This window comes from Meriones unguiculatus, chromosome 10 (assembly GCF_030254825.1).
Source record: "Meriones unguiculatus strain TT.TT164.6M chromosome 10, Bangor_MerUng_6.1, whole genome shotgun sequence".
In the NCBI taxonomy this organism is placed as follows: Eukaryota; Metazoa; Chordata; class Mammalia; order Rodentia; family Muridae; genus Meriones; species Meriones unguiculatus.
Genome location: NC_083358.1, coordinates 79,170,399 through 79,183,345, shown reverse-complemented (window position 1 = coordinate 79,183,345; position 12,947 = coordinate 79,170,399). Strand labels below are relative to the sequence as shown.

Here is a 12,947-nt window from a genome sequence, read left to right as displayed (position 1 = left end):
ACACCAAGCGGCCGGAAATGGTCTTGCTGGGTCGTGCACTTTTCCCTTCATTGAGGCAGTGCCCTCTTATTTGCTCTTAGGTTTGAACTGTGTGGTGACTGTGTACAGCACTTGTCGGTGTGGTGTGTTCTGCTTTGTCCTGTGTCACGTGGCAGCTTATTTGGAGCCTTGTGGCTGCCAGTCAAAAGATTTTCTCTCATTTAACTGGCAGTTGATTTGATGTCAGTAAGAATAGCATCAATGGTGCATTTTAACATGGTAGGTAGTAAGTAAAACTTCCTTCACGGAAGCGTTTGGAAGTAGATTTAACAACTACCAGTCCCCAAGGGATCTTAAACTTACTTGAACACTCCTTGGCCCTTCCTCAGAGACTTCTTACAGTGAAAGGGGTTTATCTTATGTCATGGGTCAACTTTCAATCCCGCTTCCTCTTGGGGCTTGCATTCATTTTGTTATTCCCGTGTCGCACAGGAAACACCCCTTCTAAATCACTGGTGTGTGTAGTGTGTCCTGCCTCTTTCTTTAAATCCCTGCTTTCACCTACCACTTCATCTGTGTTTACCCTCTTGTTTCAACATGTTTACTTGTGACCTCAGATCTTAAACAGTTTAGATTGTGTATGACAAACACATGGAAATTTTATGTCTCCCAGATAATCTTCCCAGAACATTTTGGGAATTAAACTATCAAATTTTCTTCCCAAATAGGGAGATCTCAACTGCTCTCACATGTGACTTAATCTGTAGACTGACAAGAGGAAACACAGCTTAAATTGTTTTGTCTGACTATGTCACAAATTCTATGTTGGATGTCATGTTAGTAAAAATCAGATTTAGCTTTATTCAGTATTATTTAATTCCGGTGTAAAGCTAAGAAAAGTGTGAATAAATATGATTCTGTTCGTTTGTTTTGTTTTGTTTGAACCTTCATTTTATTTTGTATCCAATATGATTATGTGCCTTTAAAATGTTCTCCCTTCCATTCTGCCCTTGTATCTTTGCAGTCATTGTATACAACAGATTCTAGAGAGTGTAAATCATTGTCACCTAAATGGCATAGTTCACAGGGACCTGAAGGTCAGTATATGAAGTCCATAAATCTGAATCAAAGAAGTTTCTTTGGTTTTATTATTTTCTTTTTCTGGGGAAAGGGCAGAGGTGGGGGGAGACGCGTTTAAAACGGTGTTTAAAATGCCTTTCCCGACGTTTTCTTGAACTGAATAACGAAATGACAATGCATGATGCCTCTTCAGTTTGCTCATCTACAGGCTAAATATACATCATAGCAGGAAGGGGAGAGCAACGTCAGTACAACATGCTACGTTTCTAAGCAGTCACTTACCAGAGTCGGTTTGAGGGCAGGCTTTCCTGAGTTGTCCAGCATTGGCCTGGAATGAAGTTGGCCTGTGATGTATGTCCGCCTGTAGATTTCAACACCACTTCTGTTCTGAGACCACAGGTTGCTGAAGCTGGACAACTGGCTACGCATTGCTCACTTGAGCCTGACGAACCCTAGGCAAGGGGTAAAGATTGCCAGCTAGGCTACACACAGCGCAAGAAGCCCACGACTCTCAAAGATTCATTGTGTCCTCGTTTAACCTAATGGTGCCTAACTTCTAGAACACTACTGGAAAAATAGGAAAGAAGGGGCAGAGAGTTTCTGTGTGTGGAGTGGCAGCAAAGCGCGGTTACCGAGGTTACATCTGCGTTCCAGTTCATTTCCTGGAAGAATTTATAACCAGGAAATGAGCTCCAGACCAAAATGAGATGTTGTCCACATGGCTCTTTTTAGAACAAGTTGATTCACATCATGGCTCACAGCTGGCAATATCCTGGTTGTTCTGAGGTAGTAGTCACTCTCCTTGAGCAATGTGTGTCTGTGACGGAAGGAGTTAAAACTCAACCCTGGTTGTCTCCTAGCTTTGCTCTTTAACCCGGTCTCTCTGAGGGTATACAGACAGTGAGTGTAAGCTTGGAACTAACACACGCCCCCTGGTGTTTGCATGCAGTCATTGCATTCAGCAGATCCTGGAGGCTGTGCTGCACTGCCATCAGATGGGCGTGGTCCATCGGGACCTGAAGGTGAGTAATGATGCTGGAGAAGATAAAGAAAGAACCACACAGTTCTTAATGACTGTTCAGCTGCAGCTATGCCCGGAAAGGAAAACAAAACTTCAAGCACTGCAGTTATGCGGGCTCCTTCTAATACATGAATCCAAATCCTACCTTCCAGAGAGAAATAGTTTGCTAACATTAACAGTTGGTGACTTGCTTTATTTCCATACCCCAAGAATGGGCATAGAATTTAGATGATTTTAAGATTTAGGATTTCCTGCAGACACTGTTCAAGCATGATATTTTACATTTTTACTTTGTATCTAACATAGAAATAATTTTCAAAATTCTAAACACAGGCCTTGCTGCAGAGGTTGGGTGCCATTTTGAACTCTGAACTCTTTCCCCAACCATTAATTCCTGGAGTTCTAAGAGCATAGGTTTCATGCCTACACTCTTCATTTGTATTTCTAAAAGCCAAGACAATACAATCTACTAAAAATAAAGAAGGAAAAAGATTGTATCAGATCAAGCATACAGAACATGTGTTTATATACATAAAGATTGTGTTTATCTCCATGTAAGACTTTTCAGAGTTCCTGTTACCACCAAGAACAAGAAAACTTTAGGTCACCTAGAATGAGATAGTTTAGAGGACTCTTCCACTAATTTTCTGTTTCAGTCTGTCATCACTCTAGTTTCACTTGTAATATTGCTGAGAAACGATGAAGCCTACAATAGGAAATGAAATAAAGCCACAGGTGTTGGAAAGTAAGTCAGTGTGCTGCACGGTGTATTGTAGTTTCAATTCTTCGTTTGCAACCCGAGCATTTCTAGGCATCAGTACCGAGGCTATGTGCTGTTCAGTGGAAGGACCTGGACACACACACACACACACACACACACACACACACACACACTTCTGGGACTGTATTAAACTATGAGTCTGTAGTTTTCCTTAATGTTCAATGCGAATCTGCATCTAAATACCCAGTGTTTTCATGTGAAGGTATGATTTGACCAAAACGATGGTTTTGTGTTCCAGAATTTTTTTTTTTTATTTCAGTTGATTCTGAGAATTTTTAACTATGAAATGCAAAGCTGCGGTTGAGGGTGTTTTCTATAGAAGAGTAAAGATAGGATGGTGCACATTTCCTAAGACTTACCATGTATACCTGTTAGGATAAAGAAAAATAGGGTGTGCCTTTGAAAAGTCCCATCTTGGGCAACTGTTTCAAAAATTTGTTAATGCCCTGCCAGGAGTCTGAACCCCTTTGTGTTACCTGTCAGCACCCACTTCTTACCTGTCCAGTGGGCTTGGGTGGATACACACACTGTTGGCGCTCTCTCATCAGATTCCCTAACATCCACTTGAAACATTTTAACTGCACTGATACGACCATATGTATATTCTAAAGCCAAACATGGAAAGCGGGAATTCTCTTCCCTCAATCTTATGGCGTATTTTATGGGATCAGGACATGGGTTTGCTGTTACGTATACAGACTCAGCCAAGCCCTTCAAAGACTGGAGCTTTAAAATAAATAAATAAATAAATAAATAAATACATACATACATACATACATATAAAAAACGGCAGTGGCCTGAGACATTGGCTGTGAAGGAAACGGTTCTCTGACATAATATCTAAACCAAATAATCAAAAATCCAGGCAAACGCTATCTAGCAAGGCTTACTACCAAAAGAACTGGTGTGCTATGTACCCTGTTTTCTCCATCCTGCCACTCTGATCTTCAGAAAAGATAGAGATGGACTTTTGACAGCACTTACTGTAATTTCTGTAATTGCTGGCCTAGTTTTGTCAAATTGATGACTTGTATAGATTCCTACCAAGCCTGCCTCTCAGAGCTTGTCAGTACACCACTTCCTAATCATACTAATAGAGTTTAAAATTTGTACAATAAAGGCACTACATGCACGCGTGTGTAAATGCGTTAAGCCCCTGACTTGGTTTTATTCCTCTATGTGGAATGTAGTTTCTATGTATAAGTCACACTGCCGGGAGCACCACATTTGCCAATACAGTCAAATATAAAGACGCTCAGCACCAGGCTTTAAAGCAAAAGTTTCCCTCATGGTTCCTACACCTTCTGTTTTGATTTCTTTATTCCAATTTGTATGTTAGTTCACATAGAATTCAAATGCTGAATGCATGTAGGTTAGTTCATTTAAATCACTTAGAGGAAAACATGGCAGTGCTGTGTTTATTATCATTATCAAAGGTACTTAGGGCTGCTCTCTGTTTTAAGATACTTTTATACCAACAGCTGTGTGACTCAGCAGTGTCTTGCAAAGAATCTTAACATACTTCTTCAGTTCAGAAACAGATAAAATTCAAATAAAAGAATAAATGTTTATAAAGCACATTTATAATGTAAGAGCAATCTTAATTATAGGTTACCCATAAGAAGAATAACTATCTTAAAAATAACAATAACACTCACTATTTTGAATACTTGATTAACTGCTAACATCTGGAATCTATAAGACACAAAATTATTAGGATCCAGAACCAAGACTAAGGCACAGTAGGCAGAATGGGGTAAAGAAGCAGGAGATGGCTCAAGATTAAGGGAGATCTGTCTCCATCTGGCTGTTCTCAGTGGACATGTATTTTATGTCCAACAGTGTTTACTGTATCCAGTTGTGGGACCATTGATTCGTAGCTAGATAGGATTAGAGTTTCTAACAGTAGTGATTAGATTATAGTGTTACTTGGAAACTAGGAAGCTTCATGACATAATTGAAGCTATTAGCTGAAAAAACAAAGCCCTGTGTTTCCATCAGCAGAAGATTCTGCTTTCGTAATGGCCTATTTTCTGAGTAACATGTAATAGAAGAATCATCATGTAGATAGGAAAACATAGTGATGGAAGGGTAAATGAATTGATGGATGAACAGGATATTAGGATAGACAGACAGACGACAGATAGGCGGGCACTTTAATTCGGCAGATGTTTAAAACTACCTCATAGAAATTTATGATTGGAGTAGAAAGAAATTAGTTTTCCTAGACTGGGAGTAATGCAAATCACTCAGGAAGTTTTGGTTAGCTATGTGTAGTAGATACATGACATTGTGAATCCTAAATTTTGAGTAGCTACAGTTTTTTTGCTTGTCCCATTTTTTTTCCTCCGAACCGTCTTTGGAGAAAAGCTTAAAGGAAATCACTTCTGAATAGGATTTGTGGCGCTATCTTAGAAAGAATGTAGGTGGAAACCCATACATTAGGGGTCGTTCTGTCGTTTATTGTGTGTCTAGGGTGTGTGATGCTGTTGCAAAGCAGTAGCTGTAGGCACAGTCACACCAGTTACACTATGCTTCTCTCATTCAGCGCATCGAGGTACGCTCACAAGGGGAAGTGAAGTAGGAGACAGGAGTGGGATGAGGAGCGTCTCTCATGAGTCTGCTTGCCCGTGCATGGTACTACAAGGGTGGGTTCCTGATTGAAAAACTTAGTAGTTCCCTATTCTCAGCATATAAAATCAGGAATTCACTCCTGTAAAAATAGAATAAAATAAAGGAAAACTAAAACCGTGTAAATGAAATAAGTGAAGGTGGCATTCAAACTTTTCAGCTCGTGCAAAATTCCACTAAGTTCATTTCTGGGAGCATTGCTAACAGTCTCTTAGCAGAAGATGAAAACATACTGAAACAGAGAATAGTTATCTTCTGGTTGGATTGTTGAGATTTTTTTTTTTAAAAAAAAAGGAATTTTGAAAGACTTTTAAAAAATATTACAAATAGTATATAGGGGAATTTAACAATCAAGTAATATGTCACAATAAACTCATTTGACATTTTACAATAAAAATAAAAATGTTACTAGTAAATTGCTCACTTGACATGTATATTACTAATGACTGAGTCTTATCATGTATAGACAGGGATTACATGTATATCAGATAAGCCCTGTGAATAATGCTCATGTGACAGGTGCCATTTCCAGATTAGCTTCTTAATAAAGATAATACAAATTAAAGACTCAAGACTACAATTATGTCTGTGTTTCCTAAGATTTCCCTAATTTTATTTAGATGTAGGTGGGAAATTATTTTTGATTACTTCAAAAGTTGTTTCAAATACCTACCAAGCAGACTGCCTTATGGAAAGGAACCATTTTATACCATCAGAATGGAATATCAGTACTGTCTTGGTCAGTATTTTATTGTTGTAAAAAGTCACCATGACTGCAGCAACTCTTTAAAAAAAAAAGCATTTAATTGGGGTTTGCTCACAGTTCCAGAGGTATAATCCATTGTCATCACAAGGTGGGGAGCATGATGCTGTAGCAGGGAGAGAGACTATGTGCTTAGAATGGGCTTTTTAAAATCTAAATACCGCCAACCTCCACCTCCCACTCCACCCCCACAAAACACTTCCTCCGGTAATGCCACACCTCCTAATCCCTAACCCTTTCAAGTAGTGCTGCTTTCTGGTAACCAAGTATTCACATCTGTAAGCCTCTGGGGGCCATTCTCATTCAAACCACCAAAAGTACCATATATGTAAAGGAGGAATCCTGGGGCTGAGGAGGTGTCTCAGTGGGTAAAGGGCTTGCAAAAGCCTGGTACAGCCTTCCTGTGATGCCAGCACTCCGAGGTACAGACAGGATCCCAGGGGTCACTGGTTAGCCAGCCTACACAGTCACTAAGCCCCGTGCTCAATGAAAGACACCATCACAACAAAAGTGGGGCGTAATAGAGCAAAACACTCCACATTGTCTTCTCTGTGCACAAAGGTGCATGCACACATTATACACAAAGACACACACACACACACACACACACACGAGCTTCAAAATGTATAGACATTAAGAAATCTAGCATCAAGTACTGGACTCTTCTTTTGGGACATCTCTACCTTTATAAACTGGGGGGCTTAGGTTTGTTTTTTTTTTTTTTTCTATTCCAAGTCTCCACAAGTTCTAAAGGTGACTATAACTTGCTTAAGTACTTTAAGATATTTTAATAATTTCAATAAGTCTTTACATCATCCTGAAAGCTATTGCTTTCATATCCATATGGAAACACACAACAAAACTTGCACACAGTTGCTGCTCATTGCAGCTGATATGCTATAAATGGTTGTTGACACTGAGACCAGATGTCATGGAAAATCCTGCACCATTAGGAAGCAATGGGGTGGGGAAGGAACCTATGTGTGAGAATGTCAGGAGAATCTATTTTAAAACCAGCCTAAAAAGTGATCACATTGTAAGAGTGTAGAGGTCACTGCATAGTATACATAGGAATTACATAGGCTAAATATATAGGGTAAGATAGAAATTATGTGAACATTTCTTCAGTTTTGAACATGCATTATAGATGGAAAATGTTAGCGCACATTGAAATGGCAGGGGGCTTGTAATACCTAATGTTCTTAATGATACAAATACACTAGATATTTTCATGACATGCAATTCAGTAGCCTCGTAATATTATTTGAGAGATGAAGGAATTGATCAGTCAATGACACTGGTTCATGGGTTGCCCAAGTCTGCAGTATCAGTGTTCACTTTTTTCCCTAAGTCATCATTCTTCCCAGTTCCTTCTTGTTGCTGAGTCTGTGTTTATGTGCAGGTGTGTTGGAAGGTCTGTTCTTCTGACCCTGCCTGTCACATTCATCCTAGGAAGTCAAAACAATGGAATAATTGCAAATGGCACATGGTGGAAATCCTTACTAAGAAGGCAACCATGCATTCAGCAACATTTTTTTTCCTGCCTCGATGTAACCTGGTCACAAATATATTCCTTTATTTGGCATGCAGAGTTTGAACTACTCAGCAGTGGACTTTAATAGTACAGTATAGTCAAAGGTTAGGAGTGATAGTGATTCAAGAAAACCCAAAACTCATATGACAACTTTCTTTAGAAATTATTAGTGAGTCAGCCTCCTGCAGTCTCACAGACCTTGTTACAAAAATTATTCTAACTGGCCTTTCTAAAGAAACTCGATGAGAATAAAATCTGTGTGATGTACTTAGGGTTTTGTTAAAGCTAGCCACTTGAAGCAGTCTTAGAGTGAAATATTAAAAAGCAGATTCTTTTAATAACATCAATACCTGTTCCAACTTTTCCGCTTCCATTCGTAATTTCTACATTAGGTTTGCCTAAGTGATACACACAGATGCAAAACCATCTCAGTGCTGTCACTTTTTAAATGTATCCTATCCCTTAGAAGTAGGCCTGCCTTCTCCTGTACATAGCTGCCGCTGAACAGTCTTCATGGGTGTCAGGTGAAACCCCTATCTCAGTGGAGTCTTTTTTTTTTTTTATGATTCACAGGTCCTAGAGTGAGGCCTTCTATGTCATCTCTAGCTCTGAATACTGCCCCAGTCATTCAGAGGCTATGTGTGATTAAACTCTAAGGCATACATTTTTTTTTTTTCTGGCTGCCAGAGACTTGGCTTTTAGGAGTCTGCCCAGAAGCTTTTCAGTGTAGTGCTAAGAGTGAATGCACATTAAATATTAAAAGAGTTTACCCACTAAAATTTTAAAAGAGTTTACTCACTGGCATTTGCTCAAGTAAATTCTATACCATTAGACTTAAAGATCCTAAAATGACCGTGATTTCTGAAGTGATTGGAACTCTTTACATGAACGAGTCTGTGGTTGGCAAATTAGATTGAATATATATTAACAGACATTTCTGATATCTCTGAAATCTTTTGGAATGTAAAGTTTCCAAGCAAGGAGAATCAACAGTTCAATGTGCTTGGTCCAAGTTACTCATTCCATAAATAAGGAATAGAAAATTATGTTGATTAAACTAGAAAATGGAAGGTAGTTGATCATAAATTTTAGTTGTGAAATTAAATTTTCAAAAGTGAATACATTTAGCCTGATTAAATATATTAGCACACTGACAAATATCCAGGTTTCCAATTTCAAACACCAAGTCATAATAAAAGTTTTATGAACATGGGGCACTTTTATAATCTTGAAACATCTTCATCTCAAACTCTAAATTAAATGATGCCCTTTAGTGTTGAGGTGGTTCAAACCATACGTCAGCCCTGAAAAGCTACGAAGGTCCTTTCACATTTCCAGTGGTCATAAGAATAGTGAATCTGATGGCAGTGAGCAGCAATCGCCTGAAGAATTCTGGTATTTAATTAAAACTTGCTTGCTCACGCTCTCATTTCTTATAGATTTAACCTAATTCCTTCTAAGTTCTGCTTATGGGTTTTGCTACTTTGCATGGCTGGCTTGATTAACAAATACTGGTTTAGGCTGTGTTTACACAAGTCCAAAACAATCCACAAAAATTGACAAATCCAACGAAGAGAGAGGAGTCAACTTGATGGATGGAAGCTATGAGCTTTCTTGTTTGTCAACAAGTAAACAAAATCATTTGGCTGATAAAGTTTTCCAATTTTCAGAGAATGGTTTTGGTGCTTGGGATGGCCATTGTTTCCCAACTGTTTCAGTGGAGACCTAGACTCAAATTCACTGATTTTTATCCCAAAACAGGAAAAACTTGAACCATTCTCCCATATGTATGCCAGTCTAGTCGTGTTTATCCGGATGTCTGGGTGGGCTAGGCTTTACTGTACGTAATACTCAACACTTTCCCTAACCATCTCCCCACTCCGAGTCTTAAAAATCCACAAGGAACGCCACAGAAGTCACAGGCTCTGTCTCCATGCTTGTTTTCAAAATTCCAATGTGGTTGGGAAGCAATGGTGTAGACACAGCCTCATGCCAAGACTGACTTATCAGTCCTTGAGGAATGACCGATGCCAAAGAAAAATGTCTCTCTGTCACAGTATTTTAGGTGGGAGAATAGATATCTGTGTAACATCTTAGTCACATTTTACAGGAATGTTAATTACATGGTAAAAAAAAAGTGGCTTATGAAGTTTTGCTTAACGCTAACTATAACATTTGGCAAACAGTATATTTTTTCTGCTTTTAAGGAGAAGCAGATTCTTAAAGACAGCCATTTTAGTACCCAATTCTGAGTATGTCTCCAGAACTTGTGCAGAAATTGTTTGGAAACACTGAGGAATCAAAATCGCTTCATTTGAGTCCAAACTCTCAAAATCAAGTGGGACTTAATTTGCAGTTTCTTTTGCCAAATGTCTGTAGGTCTGGTGCAACTCTGGTTATCGTTTTGCTAGGTCTCCTCCTGCTGAAACTGTCTGTGCTGTTCTGAGTCCGTGGCCGTGGCCAGTGTGCTCCCTGAGTGGTCCTTGAAGGCATGTGGGCAGGTGAAGGCCGACGCTCCACTAACTGCATCCCTCCCTGTTGCCTCTGCAGTGCCTGGTGCATCTGTCTGAAGCCTGCGCACATGACTGCTCTCCACCGTTTTCTAACCACACTTTCCCTGGGGTTTAGGAATGGAAATCTCCACCCGTGACAACAGTGCATGAGTTTCTTTCCCAGACCCCCTCCCCCACCCCGTTTAATCTTGTACGAATGTTGGTAATTTTAAGTAGTTACTTAAAATAGATTCTCACTTTAGTCTCTCTCTCTCTCTCTCTTTTCTTTCTAAATAAAGCCTGAGAATTTGCTTTTAGCTAGCAAATCCAAAGGAGCAGCTGTGAAACTGGCAGACTTTGGCTTAGCCATAGAAGTTCAAGGCGATCAGCAGGCGTGGTTTGGTGAGTAAGGACTACCTCCTTCATGCTACTGTGCTCTCCCAGCCTGCAGCCCTGGCTCCTAACCCCATTTTGTAGCCACAGGAAGGTGCTGACGGTCAGCTTACCAGTGTGTTCACTGATTTTAAGGCAGTGGTCCTGGTATCAAATTGCTCTATCGTCAGGAAATATCTTAAGAGAAAATACTGAGAGAACAAGGTCTTTTACGTTGAAAACAAAACGTCTGTGGTCAAATAGGTTCTGCTCTGAGAATGAATAGGCAGCGTGCAGCGTGCTGTGGAGGCGAGCACATGCTCCTCACGGTAATAGAAAATAATATGTTAAAATTTTAATCTGGAGATGGTAGCACATGTTTATAACACCACACACACACACACACACACACACACACTAACGAGAACGAGACAGACAGCGGGACCTGGGGCCTCACTGGCTGCCAGCCTGGCGTGACTGGTGAACTGCAGACCATTGAGAGACCCCGTCTCAGGAAACAAGGTGGCTAGTGCCTGAGAAACTACACCTGAGCTTGTCTTCTGGCACACGCATACTAGCGCATAATGCAAGATGTAAAAATGGTTTAATTTTATTTTTATTCTCGTTTTTAATTCCACGCACTTGGTTTCCTTTCATTCACTTCTCACTCTCTAATCCTGGTCTTTTTGGATACTGGTCAAAACTGTGAGAATTAATATTCTATGGAGCACATTCATTAAATTGTAAAATTAAAGTACCACAGAAACATGCTCATATATCCCATTCTCCTAAGGAACTGGATGCAAATGGTATCTTCATTATGTTTTTAACATTTTATTGTTGCTGGGGCAACAGAGGATCATTACCATGAGTTTGCCTCATGGAAGTAAAGAATTACTTAGTTGCTGTTATGTCTCTCATTTTAAATATCAAGTGGGGAAGATAATCTAATGGTTACATTTCCAAAAGTTAGTATTTCTCTTTCTTTCTTTCTTTCTTTCTTTCTTTCTTTCTTTCTTTCTTTCTTTTTTTTTTTCTGTTTCTTTCTTTGTTGTCTGTTTTGATAGCTCTTTTAGTTCTTCGAAGTAAAAGCCATGTTATCTCTGGAGAGAGCACGTTTTTATTAACATTGATAGTATATAGCGTAACAATCCTACATCCTTAGGAGCTAAATCTCGTGATGAAGATCTTGCCTGCTGTGCTCCAGCAAGCTGTATTCATGAGGACATTGTATAGTGCACTGTTTCCTGAAACCCATGCATTTGGGTGTATGATTCTGAACATTTAGACTAGAGCCAAGTGACAGTTCAAGTGATGGGAGGTTCTCAGTAAGAGTAAGAATGATAGCATTCTCTTGGCCTATTAGTCTCAGGGTGAGGGCTCAAATATCTGTAATATTTATTTATTTATTTACTTGCTTGCTTGCCTCCTTATTTTCTCACGTGTAGCCCAGGTTGGTGCTAAAATCACAATCCTCTGATCTCAGTGCCCCAGATGCTGGGATTTTATACATGTGTGCCACCGCCCTCAATCTTGACAAACTTTTCATTTCTCACTCTTATGTAGTAATTTTATTCTATCTCTTTTTTGAAGGAGAGTGTTGTTAACAGTCTGCTCATGGCCATCAATTATGACTTGGTTGCTTAAGGCAAATTTAAATTTAATAGTTTTAAATTAAGGACTAACTGGATGGCATACAAAAGAGCGAGATTGGGAGAGACAAATATAGACATCTAATGAGAATGATGACGGAACAAAAATGGGACTCAGATATTGGCATCGTTATAAGAATGAGAAGTTCACTTCCAAGAGGCCTGAAAGAGGCTAGTCAGGTCAGGTGCTCAAAACAAAGCCGTATCTGGTGTCTAAGTGGGATTTGAAAGCACACACTCAGGACGCTGGTCTTTATCAGAACTTTAGATGAGTTTCACCGGAGTCTCTTTGTGCATCATTCATGAAGAGTTGAGAGGGGGCGGTGAGTGTGGAAAGGGCAAGTACAATATAGGGTACACCGGGGACACTGGGGAGCCTTCTGCAGTTGTACCCACTGCTGCTTCTCAGGGACACCACATTATACCCTCCTTGTGCCTCAGGCAGTGGAACCTCAGTAGGCTAATGGTGAGCCTTGTAAAACTTAAGCTATGCAGAAGGTGCCTGCCCTGGAGTCCATTCTCATGATCCACCCCCTTCTTCCAAACAGAAAACGAGAAAAGTCATAAAATGAATGAAGTTTAGGCAAATAAAAAAAAAATCCTTGGCCTTTATTTAATCTAATTTTGCTAGATAAATATCTC

General features: G+C 39.6%; 1 protein-coding gene across 14 annotated transcripts in view; it reads left to right on the top strand.

The window, feature by feature from the left end:
• Positions 1–12,947, top strand: part of Camk2d (calcium/calmodulin dependent protein kinase II delta) — a 256,393-nt gene that overhangs the window by 186,203 nt on the left and 57,243 nt on the right. For 12 of the 14 annotated variants that reach the window (XM_060392779.1, XM_060392777.1, XM_060392782.1 and 9 more), the window contains exons 6-7: positions 1,004–1,076; positions 10,581–10,683. In XM_060392779.1, coding sequence (XP_060248762.1) covers positions 1,004–1,076; positions 10,581–10,683 — 176 coding nt within the window. Of the gene's footprint in view, positions 1–1,003; positions 1,077–2,039; positions 2,082–10,580; positions 10,684–12,947 lie in introns of those variants that run through there. The other 2 variants (XM_060392786.1, XM_060392783.1) reach the window with 1 other exon arrangement.